Raw genomic sequence first — 12,725 nt, 5'->3', positions numbered from 1 at the left:
TTTAGGCTAAACAGATCAGAAATCAACAGAAAATGCATAAATGACCAATGCTCTGATATTGCAACCCCTGCTTTTTCATTTTTTTCCCTTGTTTTGAGACAGCCTGGTTTAAAAAAATGAGTCATTGATCACCTGGCTGTTCTGCCAGATTCTGTTCAAACTGTTCTACCCAGATATGTGACGACCTGATAAAAACAAGGCTCCTCTCAAAGAAAAACGAGATAAAAATATATACAAATGTATGAGCCAGAACAACGAACAGATAATATACCAAAAATACTGACAATTGTGTGAGGGAAAAAAATGTATAAAGATAAACAAAGGTTATAAAAAGTTATAACCAACACATCTTAATACAAATGTATTGTAGAGATTTTAAAGGAACGTTTTATCATCTTCATTCTTCCTAGATAACGGTCACAAATAACTGATAATATATGAATAACTCCGGGATTTTATCCTGTCGCCAAATGCAAGTCTGATAAAAACTGCCCAAGAAGCATCTAGACGAGGAAGATTCAAGATTCAATATATTGTCAATACAACAATATACACAGTATACAGTGTATTGAAATGTTGTTCCATAACATTCTGTAAGCAAAGCCTTTGTGTGGTAAATTCTCATCAACAGAGTACCTGTTGTTTTACATTGCTTTTAAATAACCAGAGGTAAGTTACCTGATTCACAATCAGTCAGTTGTACATATTCTGTTTTGATAAGATGAAAGACATGGCTTTAGTGTTGGTCATAACTTTCTAACAACAGAAAGTATAACCACTTGCATGAGCTAATTAGATAAAAAATGTACCCAAATCTGACAGGACATTTTCATCTCCTGATCTCATTAAGTACCTTGTAGCATGGAGGACCTGACCAATCACATGCTCAGAGGATCCACCTTCAAATTCAGGATGAATTATTAGTAATTATGATAATGAGTTCATGCTGTGGTATGTTGTAGGGGAGGAACTAGGTTTGGCCTGAAAATAAACATGAAGAATTTGTAGCTGTTTGTGACACTCAGACTGGGAAGTAAACCATGAGGAGCTGGAACACAGCAAGCTAACTTTTTAAGCGGAATGGAAAATACAAAATTAGAAACGCAATAGTGAACGCAATAAAAACACTAATGAAATAGGCCAATATCTGAATCTTCCTCAAGGAAGCTAACATGACCCTTTTACCTTCATTCTGGTCCACCTAATCCATCTGGATATAATTAACTGGACTGGTTCTCACAAAGAGGCGGCCATTCAGCTCGCTCTGTACTCATGGCCTGCTTGCCAGTAAGTACCACATGCAACATCTGCAACAACTGTGCCACAAAGGATTTCATTATGTATGACATAATTCAGAAGGTGCAGGGCGCCATCCAGTAACACTACAGAACCGTGTTGATTCAAGTGTAAAAGTAAATTGATACATGCCTTTAGTACAGTGTGCATTCACTTTTGTCCTGGAAATGGCTCCAGTGAGCTGCTACTCTCAGGTTTCGCCACAAAATGGAACAATACTGACCAAGCATTCATACTGTCTCCCTATCCCCATAAATAAAGAGTTTATACTGGTCAGGAAACCGTATCACGCACAAGCTGCTCACGTCCCTTACATATGTTACATGTCTGATATTCAGCAAAACAAGAAATGGAAGCGAAACGAAGCAAATGCTTGCTATTTTATGTTTGGAGAAAACAACCTGTAACTGATTTTCTAATGTACCAGGCTCATTTTCAACATTATTCTGTAAGTTATACCGACCACGTAAACCATGCTGAAGGACAACACAAAGCAATATTGCAATCGCCCTAACTTGACAGAAAATGCTTAAGTTATGTTCAGCGGCCTAGGTAGTTTTTTTAAAAAAAATATATTTAAAATTTAAAAGTCAAACTAACGTACATTACTAAATGTTTAAATATGGGAACTGGGGAATAAAGATAATTTAATTTATTTTGCGATTTAAAAATATTTTGCGCTCTTTTATATGTTCATATGCATAATTCATGAGCCAAAAGATTAACCCGAATTAAGTATTTAAAATGTACCATTATCAAATATCTATAGGTTAACTGAGGACCTCGCAGCTCAGCACGCTTAATGGGGCGCAGTAGGGGTGACATGCGGGATGTTTTAAAGTCCGTCCCTGAAGATTGCGACCGAATCGGGACTTAAAACGAGTCTGTCGCGTCGGGTAATAACCACCTTCTCTTTTCATAACTTACTCAACGGATCTCCCGGCAAACAAGCAGAGAGCAGCTGTGATTAAAATGAAAGATTTCCGTAAGTAACGTTAGGTCATGTTTACTCGTCTATATTACACGGACCAGGTGAAATGTTACCTTTATTCATTATATGGTGCGTTTGATTGCAATTGGGAGGCTCGCTTTCCGAAGCACAGCAGGTTGTGCTCACCGGCAGTTTTACGTCACATGCTTAGGAGGAGCCGATCTCTTTGACATCTGACTAAAGGAAAGAGGAACTAGTGTAGGGCTGGCTGTCCGCACTTCGTTTTTCTTCTTAACGCTGGGTGGAAATTTCCTTCCTACAAAAAAATAAAATAAAAAGCGTTTGGGTAACAATAGGGCGACATGGGATCGGGCGCCTAGTGCGTTTTTTACTGGGAAAGCGCATTATCCTTTTTTATTTTACTTTTTTTGATGAATAACAAGAGTAGTCTTTCGTCAGTAAAGTATGATATGAAGTAACCCCGCGTTGGTGTTACGGCGTGGTTAGACGGCTCAAGGTAAGCGGGCGGAATCTACAAGTTTTCACATTTTCTCTCGGGTGTCGCAATGACGGGATGTGAGACTGAATCGACCGCGTCCGATTGCGAGTAGAAGGTAACGTGGGGCTTTATTACTGCTCACATTTTGGGAGGTTTGCTTAAAGCCGGCGCATAGTTTGAAGTCTTGTCGTTTTCCCTTAAGTTCTTAGGATTATACAGACATATCGCATGTTGCGCTTTAGAAATGATGCCGAATGACTATCATAACCTACGTTAAATAGGAAGAGTTGTTGACTCCGTTGTGAAAGTCGTGCTAACCTACGAATCAACCCCCAAATAGTTGTATTCGTTCTTATCAATGCTCAGCGAAAACAAATGTAAGGCGGAGGCAGAACTGATATACATCGGTAACATGTTTTGTCTTATTTATATCTATTGTGGGACCCTAAAGCAACTTCGCTTACGCTCGTGCTGCTTCATTTCATTGCGGATATGGCGTTTTAAACGCATTAGGAGAAAAGTTTTAAGCAAAGTACCGTGTTAGTAATGGATTTTGAAATCTATAGGCCTATATTGGGATTGGGAAGATTATGATGACTTGAAAGTAGGCCTATATTAAAGTATATCTTAAGTAATCTAACTAGTTCGTCCGGATGAACAAAGGTCACTGTGGTTTAAAACGGCTATTTTTAAATTATTCAACAATATTTTGTATTGCCAGATGACACAACAGGTGGCTCTATTTGTTGTAGCTTTAAACACGTTAAATGTTAGGTAATTGAAACTTAATGGAACCTCCCAGAATGGAGGTTTTTGCCAAGGGGGTTGCAGTGCATTCTTCATTTGACTGCCTCAAAATATTTTCTCTTCGCTAGTAACTTATTTTTTTTTCGGTTAGACGTGCACCCTGGTGCCTTGAGTGTAAACAGGCGAGTTATGAGAAAGCACAAGGCCAGAAGTGAGCATGCATTCGAAAGTGTAAATCAGATCCACCTTGAACCGGTTATTTATTCTCAGGGAAGGGTGCAAATGTTTTACCGAGGCCAGGTTTACTTACTGATACGTTTTTTTTTTCCTTTTGGCTTTTTTGGTCTATTTCAGTGGAAGGGTACTTTTTAGTTTTCACTCATCAGTTTTGCTGAAATATCTATTTAAAAATCTACCGATCGGTGCCTCTTATTCTAACATGCGGTTTTCAACAGCGTAGAGCGACACCGCGAAGTTTTGTTTCTATTAACCTTAAAGTCGTACGGAGCGCTGCGCTTTGGCCCGCGTGATCGCAGCCGTATCCGCGCACCGCATGCAGGGTCGCCGCTCACGTGGCCCCGACCCTCCGGCGTCTCGCGCTCTGCGCTCCCCCACACGCCGACTCCAACACAGCTTTCTCCGGATGCGACAACTTTTGCTCTATAGGCAACAACTTTAATTCTAGCAGATACTACAATCGGTGCTTAATTTGTGCCGTTAATTTGGATTAACTGCAAATTAAAGTACAGAAATATATCAAATCTGTTGTGTTGTATGTTTTTCTTTACGTACATCCGCCTAAATTATATGTTTCATTTATCTGACCTGATTTGAATGGAAAAACCGCACTATTCGCACGCAGAAAAAAAACGCTTTTTGGTGACTAAAATAGATGTTACCTTCTGGCCCATTAAACTCTGCCTTATTATTTAATGTATGTAACAGGTGTTGATGGAAAATGTCCACCTCTGATAGTGATCTAATATTTTAGATCCAGAAAGTAAAAATCCAGACCGAATCCTTGTATAATAATGTCACTTCACTGATCGGTGTGGGGAAATTCTCTTCACCTAACCCATCTTGTTCTCCATGACACACACGTAGGGGAGATCAAGCTTGGTAACAAAGAAACTGGGGGTTAAAGGCCTTCAGACGTGTGATTATCCTGCTAAAGCTGGGCTTGAACCAATGACCTTCTGATTACAGGCACAGAGCCCAATGAGCTACACACTGCCCCTGGGGGCTGCAGCAGATCTGGGGGCCTCCAAGTTTACAACTTAAACACTGACACTTGAGCCCCTTTGACACCTGAAGACAAATTCCCTGTGTGTGGACATACTTGTGATTTTGAAATGGCATTTGTGCATTTTTACATTAACATTAACATTTGCATATCTTTCATCCCATGTTTGAACAGTGTGTTGATACTTTTGATACGTCTTCAATATTGTCATATATAATTTCACTAACTGACCATCTTACCAGCTCGTTTCAGGATCCCTGATGTGAATGGGGAGATTAACGAATCTCGCCTGACTTGTTAACAATGGTTAACTTCCCCTGTGTAGATGAAAGACACAAATCGAAATACTCCATTTGTGTTTTAATATATTGCTGATGGAAAGTAGCAACGTGACTGGAAGGAAATGAGAATTTCTCTGTTATTAAAGCACTCATACATTTGATGCCCCCTATCAATGATTTGTGTTTGTAGAAAGCAGTAGATATATAGCATGAGGGCTTTGTTTGTCTGTGACTCCTTGCTTCCATACTTGGCTTGCTATTGGTATGCTCTAAGAAAAGATTCGATGTCTAATGCATGGAAGAATTATTAATAGAAGTACATTTAATAGTTAATGGCCCCCAGAGGGAAATCCACTTGGACTAACAAACCGATTAAAGAACTCTGCTTGCTGTTAAAAAACACTCTGTGTTCTTCAGTATTACTTTTTTTTAAACATATCAGCGCAGTGGAGTCTTTTGAAACGACTCAGAAGTATGTCCTTGCGTATTCATGGATTGTTGAAGTCCTTTCTGGGGGGAACTTTCAGCTCGTTCTGTTTTTCAGCGTTCAGAATTCTGTCACCTGCAGGGCAGTAAAGTTCTGAGTGGGCATTGAACATGTGAAGGAGTGGATATTGTGGTGGGATAGAACCTGCTGGGATGAGGGATAATGGATCTGTCTCCATCCGACGTGTGTCAAAGGGGTCCATCTTCAGGCTGTCATGTCTTCTCAGTTTTTTAACAGGAAGTGACCCTGGATGTTTACATTTTTTCATAGTAATACAGCTTTTTCCATACAGCTATGCATTGTTAAAGCTTCATTCAGTGTGAGCAAGTGCCGTTATCACACGGTGCTGCTTTGTGTCTGATACCACATGCTGACCGCCACCAACTTATTTGACCCACATTATTGGTTCTGCATGGCTATATGGATAAACATCTTGGGTAATTGGATCTCTTATTTTTTTTTTTATTATTTTTATCAGTGTAGCAATATTACACTCCACGTAAATTCCACGTATCGCAGTGTGATATCGTGTAGCCCTAGTGCATGTGAATATACTGTTCAGGTTCATAGATTTCTGGTATACTTGCCTATTTTGGTGTGAATAAATGCTGAAAATATGAAGGACAACAAAACCATAATGTTTTTAGAAGTTCCTTAACGTTCTCCACTCTTGGAGCATTTCAACTGGCTTTTCTACAGTTTCAGTAATGACCCGCAGAGAATGTCGCTCATAGATTAGAGTAGTGCTTAGTCCTGCCTGTACTGCTGACTTTGACCCTAAGGAGAAAGGCAGTGTGTCTCTGAATGGGAGGGACTCACTTCTTTTAATAAGTTTTCTATCCAGCCAGTAGTTTAGTAGTTTGTCGTTTCTTCTCTTAACCAGCTGTGTGTAATATCACACATCTATATGTGCAATTCTCCTTTTCACGAATGTGAATTAATGTCTTTGTTGTATTTGACAGTATTAGAAATTATGTAAAAATATTTTGCCTTGGGGCCCTTTATCCTGTCATTTTTACTCTTAAACGTTACCCGCCTGGCCAAGAGATGTGAAAAGCCAGTGAACTGTTTTGGCGGGTAGGTCACCATCAGCCATGGCTAGCTGCTAGGTAGTTGCACATTAACTTCTGGAATTCTAAAAGAAACCCCAAAAAATGTTTTTTCGAAAGCACGTTTGTGCGTTGAAGTTTTGCCCTTGGGCTGAGATGCGGTGCTACAATGTCATCAGTTAGTCTTTACTTGGATCCCTACTCGATACTACTTTTAAAAGAAGAAAAAGCTCCTTGCGGTGTTAGTGTCGTCTTTGATTGGTCGTCGTCCTTGTTGGTTCCGGAACCTTGCGTTTGCGCCTTAACAAAAGAATTAACACTCACAGGTGTGCTGTGCCGTGATGACATGATACTTTGCGGTGTGGTCAGAAAGGAGGAAGTCGTCCTCACATTGTTCTCTTTGTGTTAACTGTTGAGTCTTGGTGACTAGTGTAGATGATGATTCCCACAGTCCTGTAGTATTGGTTGCCACAGACTTCTGACCTGGTTTTTATTCACCGTTGCGGCAGGCCTGGCTGATGGTGGGGGGGGTGCTTTTCCTGTATCTCACCCTGCCTCTCCTGGGCCATATCTTCTCGTTTTGGTGTGGCCTGGCTTACAGTCAGCTGCCACTCCAGTTGCCGCCCCACATCTTCTGACCCCGTCATATGAATGCTGGGGAGGAGGTTGGAAATTCAGCTTGTGTGAGTGTGGGGCTCGTTAAAGGACTGGAATGCAGTCTGCTGAGTGCCCTCTCAGGGAGGTGCCAAATATGCATTTTTTTGTGACTAGTACTAGTGACTGGAAATGAGTCTCTTTTAAGGAAAAGTTGACAAATGGGCTTTGGTGTGGGGATCAGTGGGGCATGGTGCTGAAGACTCTGTCCCCTTTAATTCCTCTGGCTGCAGGCTGTGCTACCCTGGATCAGAAACTCACTCATACTGAAGATAAATGATGGGGCTGCGGGCAAGTACAAATTCTGAAAATTTAAGCAGTTCAAAACCTGTGAATGCCAGAAGTGATCCTGCTTCGTTGGGCCCTTGACCAAGGCCCTTAACCTGCAATCGCTTCATCCTGGGTATGATGTTAATCTGCATCCAGCCCTATAAGGAGGTTCTCCAACTTACAGGGAAATTTGAGGGTTGGTGGCAGGATTGCCACTGTAGCCGCTGGGGGGGGGAAAAAATTCACACTGGTTCATTTGGGCTAGTGTGGTGCTGAGGTATCACCCACTGCATGGCTGCACTCAGGTTCTCACCCCTGAGGTGGTTTGTTGTGTGCTGGGTGTGCCAAGGTGCTGTGATCAGTGCGCGCCCATTACCTCTCTCTCCTTTTGATACTTAATCGTCTGTCTAGCAGATGAGGATACCGCTAATTGTTCTTTGCCCGTAGTGAGAGTTAGCAGTGGTCAAAGTTTTTCATCCCAGTGCAGCTACAAACTCACAAACAAACACAGAATCAGACAAATTCCCAGCTTCCCCGAATGATATTTTCTTGGTCTTAACAGACGATTCTTTGTTTATTCCGTAAGTGAAAATGAATGACGCTTAAATGTCGAGCACGTTCTTCCTCAGAAGGGCAGGTCTAGACAAGGAGTTTTGGCTAATTTCCCACCTCCTTTATGACCCCCCCCCCCCCCCTTCGTATAAAACACTCTACTCCATGTTGGTATTTTCCATGCTTTCTGAATCTCCTGTGCTGGTTTTCAGAATGCATACCTAATGACCCTGGGAGTGGTGAGATTCATAACTGCTGTGTGAGCAACCTGAACGTCTCCCTGTGACTGAAGTGCATTTCTAGCAATTTCTAGGCTTGTTTCTGTTACATGAACCACAGGAAAAGGAAACAAAAGCTGTTCGCTTTTAGCTTGTTTTAGTACAGTTGTAAGCTTACAAGCAATGATGCTGATTTTCACCCAAATGTCAGCACCACTGGACTTCGTCATCATAACTTGATCAATCTACAAATGTAATGCGGTAAATAAATTCTTCGTGCAGTTTGATTTTTATTAATCAAGCAGTGCTGCCTTAGGGGCCGTGTTGATTTAAGATAATCCAGTCTGACATATTCTTGCCCTAAAGCCGAGAGCCTTATGTGTCTGTTTGTTCACTATGTATTCTGGGCTATGATGACACTGAGATTGGCTGTAGTATCCAGAGTAACTGGTACTTTGACACCCCCCATGTGTAACCTCTGCTCTCTTTCCTACACGGCTTAGCAGGCCCTGTTGTACCCTTATCAGGATTCAGGTTTTTCCGCTGGGATCTGCTCCGTATAGAGGAGAAGAGTCACGCTTTTTCCAGCTCTTCATGCGGAAATGGAGCCTAACCTGAGAGACCGTCTCTTTAAGTTTTTCTTAGGACCCCTGTGTATTAGTGTGATTCTGCCAGTGTGCTTCTTCCTCCTCTAGCAGTCAGTGTTGAATAGAGCATGGTATCTCTCTCTCTGGAGATCGTATCTCTCATCGTATCTCTTTTTTTTTTTTTTTTTTTTTTTTTTTCTTTATAGATAAATATTTTTTCGAGCAGAGTCCACAGCCTGCGACTCGGTTAAGATCTGTGAGGTTTAAAGTTTCTGTTTCTCTTCCCAGGAGCCCTGGCTGGCCTCAGAGAGGTCTGCTCTACCCTTCTGCAGGTGATGACAATGGGGTAAGATTCTGGTGTCTGTTTCTGAGGGACTCTGTGTTAGAGCGGAACAGTCCACTGGGTTTCCCTGACAACCGACTGATACCAGTGCCTTAACTGGTGTTTTCTTGGCAGCTGGACTTTTTCTATTTTTAGTAAATGGCTCTCGGGGGGGGGGCGGGAGGGAGGCTGTTTTTTCCGATGGCTTTGATCCCATTTTAACATGTTACAGACCTTCCCTGTACCTGGAATTTCCTTTTAAGCACTTGGAGTTCTGAATGTCTTAACTCCACTAATGTACTTTTTGCAGAGCTTAATCGTACCCTGGAAGGCTTAAACGCCCTGAGAAATGATTGACTCTTCAACGCAGATTTTCCATTTAAACCTTAACATGGCTTCTGTTTCAGTTAAAAGAGCAGTCTTGGTATACATTAATGTACTTTCTTTCTTTGAAAGCACTGCTCTCAGAAAGGTGTTCACCTCATTCCAGAAGACATGAGATTAAAGACAAAAGCAGCAGAAGTTTGCTTTGAGGCAATAAAACGAGTTGAAATTTCTTGTCATGACAGTTCTCTACATTCTTATTGGTTGATCTCTGTGCTTTTCTGTGCCCAGCAGGTGATAAGTGGCACTATGAACCCAACAAGGAAGAAACTCAAGTTGGTCGGGGTGATGATGACTGTGAACGTCTTCATCTTCATCATGGCAGAGGTCCTGCGGAGCAGTGGCCAGGGCAAGGGGAACGGGCACAAGTTAGTCATGCCCACGAAGCCTTTCTGGAAGAAGCTGGTGGCCAAAGAGGGCTTCTGGAATCGGGAGCAGCAGAAGCTGGACTACTTGCACAACCCCATCCTAATGAAGAGCAACGGCTCCAAGGCCGAGCTGCTGCAGTGGCTTAACGACACGGATTTCTCGGAATCGTGCGACCCGGACTTTGGCGTCGCCACGAAGGTGAGCGATTATAATTCCCTGCCAGAGCGTTTCAAGGACTTTCTGCTGTATATGAAATGCAGGTCATACCCCATGGTGCTGGACCAGCCTGACATGTGCAAGGGTGGGCCTTTCCTGTTGCTAGCCGTTAAATCTCTGGCGCCGCACTTCGACCGACGCCAGGCCATCCGGGAATCATGGGGGCGAGCTGGCCGGATTGCCAACCGCACAGTCGCCACTGTGTTCCTCCTCGGCAGTGCCACGGAGGTGGACCATTTCCCTGACCTGTCGAAGATGCTGCAGTACGAGAGCTCCATCCACCACGACATCCTCATGTGGGACTACAGGGACACCTTCTTCAACCTCACCGTCAAGGAGGTTCTCTTCCTGGACTGGTTCCGCCACCGCTGCCCCACGGCCAGTTTCGTCTTCAAGGGGGATGACGACGTCTTTGTCAACACACAGCGCATCATGGAGTTCCTCAAGGACCTGTCCCCAGACAAGGCGAAAGACCTCTTTGTTGGGGATGTGATCACCAACGCTGGCCCACACCGGGATAAGAAGCTGAAGTACTTCATCCCGGAGAGCATTTTTGTGGGCATGTACCCCCCATATGCTGGGGGAGGGGGGTTCCTGTACTCAGGAGACCTGGCATTACGTTTGCACAATGTGTCTCAGCAAGTGTTCCTCTACCCCATCGATGACGTCTACACTGGCATGTGTCTCAGGAAGCTGGGACTGAGTCCTGAAAAGCACAAGGGCTTCCGGACCTTTGATATCGAGGAGAAGTACAGAGACAACGCCTGTGCTTACAAGAGCTTGATACTGGTGCACAGCAGGACTCCACAGGAGATGATTAAAATATGGACGTGGCTCAGTGACCCCAATTTGAACTGTCAGTGATCATAGGTGGGAATCTGAAATCCTCTGACCTGAGATCAGATCTTTTATCACACAAAGAATGGTGAGCTTCACTTGTTCCAAAGACCAATGGGTAGTTGATGTGGGTATATATTTTCTTTTTAAGAAACATAGCAATTTTGAGGTTTATGACCGAGAGGTTAATTCTTTGTCAGGTCGTTTTGTGGAAATCTCACTCTCTGTAAACGGCGTAGATGCCCCTCATTTCCTACAACAGCTTCAAATTATACTAAAACCTGGTAGTGAAAGTGACAAATTCTGTTTTCACATTTATTGTAAACATTCTTCACAGTACAGCAAGAAGTTTGACGTCTTGGATGATAATGTCTTGGCAGCTAAACTATCAATGTTATGATTGCAGTAGCAAAAGATATTTTAACTACCTTTTTTTTCATCCAAAATGTGACCTAGTTCTACTGTTTCTTTAGAATATCAGTTTTTGTTTTTTTTAGTATTATACACTGTTTCCTTCAAGAAATGATCATGATGAATATTTTTAACTACTTGATGTACTTGATAATGGTTTTCAGTCCGTTAGCTCGTGCAGTGCCTACCCAGCCCCCCCCCCCCCCCTTGCGCCCCATTCATGTCTTTGACAATCAATTGAGCAATCAGGTTGTATGTAGAAATAGTTCCCCTTTTGGAAATTGAGCCATTTGATTGTAGACCCGATTTTCCAACCATTATGGCATTGAAGACCATATTCATTCCAAGATTTTGTGTGGGTTGTTTTCTTTTTCTTTTTATTATTATTATTATTATTTAAAAGTGCACTTTATGTACATGTTCATGAGTCTGTGCTTCTTGATTGGTTGCTTTTTGTTATGCTGTGAAGAATTTGCGTAGTTTAGGTCAGCCTTACTGTACATGTGGAGATGCAAAGTTACCCTGGATTAGCCAGATTATTCTGACAAATTCAGATGTAATGATTGTGTGTGTTTTTTTTTTTTTTTTTTTTTTTTTTTTTTTATATATATATGGTAAAGATGGGAGTACATTGGAAATTACTGTTTTGAGACACAGATTCCCATTTGTACTGGCAAGGAATTTCATATTCAAGATATTGGTTGACGCAGTTCTATTCGCCACCCCCCACAAACTGTGGTTTTATATGTGAGGTAAAATGCACCATTAATAAAATGTCTGTGGAAAATCGTCTCTTTCCTGAAACAAACATTTGCTCTCTGCCTTCTGCATGAGCTGAGATGGTATTTTAGTAAACCTGCTTTTCGGCAGTTGTTCATAAGTGGTGTTAGGCCAATGTACACAGTTGTTCCTCACTACGCTCCAGCCCCAACATAATGGGTCCTTTTACCTCCTGTATGGAAAAACCTTAAGTGTGTTGTGACTTTTAATATCTTCCAACCACTTATGGGGGCCAGGGCTCAGGGCCTGGATTGTACCCCGGGATGTGCGTAGCTGCGTAGCTGCGTAGCATTAGGTATTTCCAGGTCCGTGTCTGTTAAAGGATGATCGCCATATGTTAATTATCACTAGGATTATTGTATTAATACGAATCTGCAACTGTGCCAGAGCCAAATGACGATATGGTTACCAGCAGGCAGAGCATCTGTACGTCTGTCACGTCTCTTCCCAGAATGTCACTCACCTTACACTTCAACATTCCTTTATCTTATCTTCAGTTTCATAGGCACTACGTACGTGAGACTCAAAGACTTCACATGACCTCTGAGAGAACAAATATGGGGTGTATGTCTTTTTGTTCCCTCCTGACAGC

General features: G+C 42.3%; 1 protein-coding gene across 6 annotated transcripts; it reads left to right on the top strand.

Moving 5' to 3' along the window:
* The first annotated feature begins 2,158 nt into the window (after positions 1 to 2,158).
* b3gnt2a (UDP-GlcNAc:betaGal beta-1,3-N-acetylglucosaminyltransferase 2a) lies at positions 2,159 to 11,554 on the top strand. Of its 6 annotated transcripts, none has more exons than XM_023825103.2 (3): positions 2,159 to 2,281; positions 9,103 to 9,160; positions 9,755 to 11,554. In XM_023825103.2, exon 3 carries the CDS (start codon positions 9,770 to 9,772, stop codon positions 10,967 to 10,969), a length of 1,200 nt encoding a protein of 399 aa, XP_023680871.1. In that variant the 5' UTR covers positions 2,159 to 2,281; positions 9,103 to 9,160; positions 9,755 to 9,769; the 3' UTR covers positions 10,970 to 11,554. The 6 variants fall into 6 exon arrangements, with proteins under 6 accessions (XP_023680871.1, XP_023680873.1, XP_023680869.1 ...); XM_023825105.2 differs by having other exon boundaries at positions 9,752 to 11,554; XM_023825101.2 differs by lacking the exon at positions 2,159 to 2,281 and adding an exon at positions 2,384 to 2,744 and having other exon boundaries at positions 9,752 to 11,554.
* Positions 11,555 to 12,725: the final 1,171 nt, after the last annotated feature.

The sequence above is a fragment of the Paramormyrops kingsleyae genome, chromosome 20 (genome assembly GCF_048594095.1).
Source record: "Paramormyrops kingsleyae isolate MSU_618 chromosome 20, PKINGS_0.4, whole genome shotgun sequence".
Taxonomy (NCBI): Eukaryota; Metazoa; Chordata; class Actinopteri; order Osteoglossiformes; family Mormyridae; genus Paramormyrops; species Paramormyrops kingsleyae.
This window is presented reverse-complemented; position numbering and strand designations above follow the sequence as displayed.

Excerpts from the sequence above, each read along its gene's own strand:
- b3gnt2a (XM_023825103.2), top strand. The coding sequence starts at position 9,770 with ATGAACCCAACAAGGAAGAAACTCAAGTTGGTCGGGGTGATGATGACT.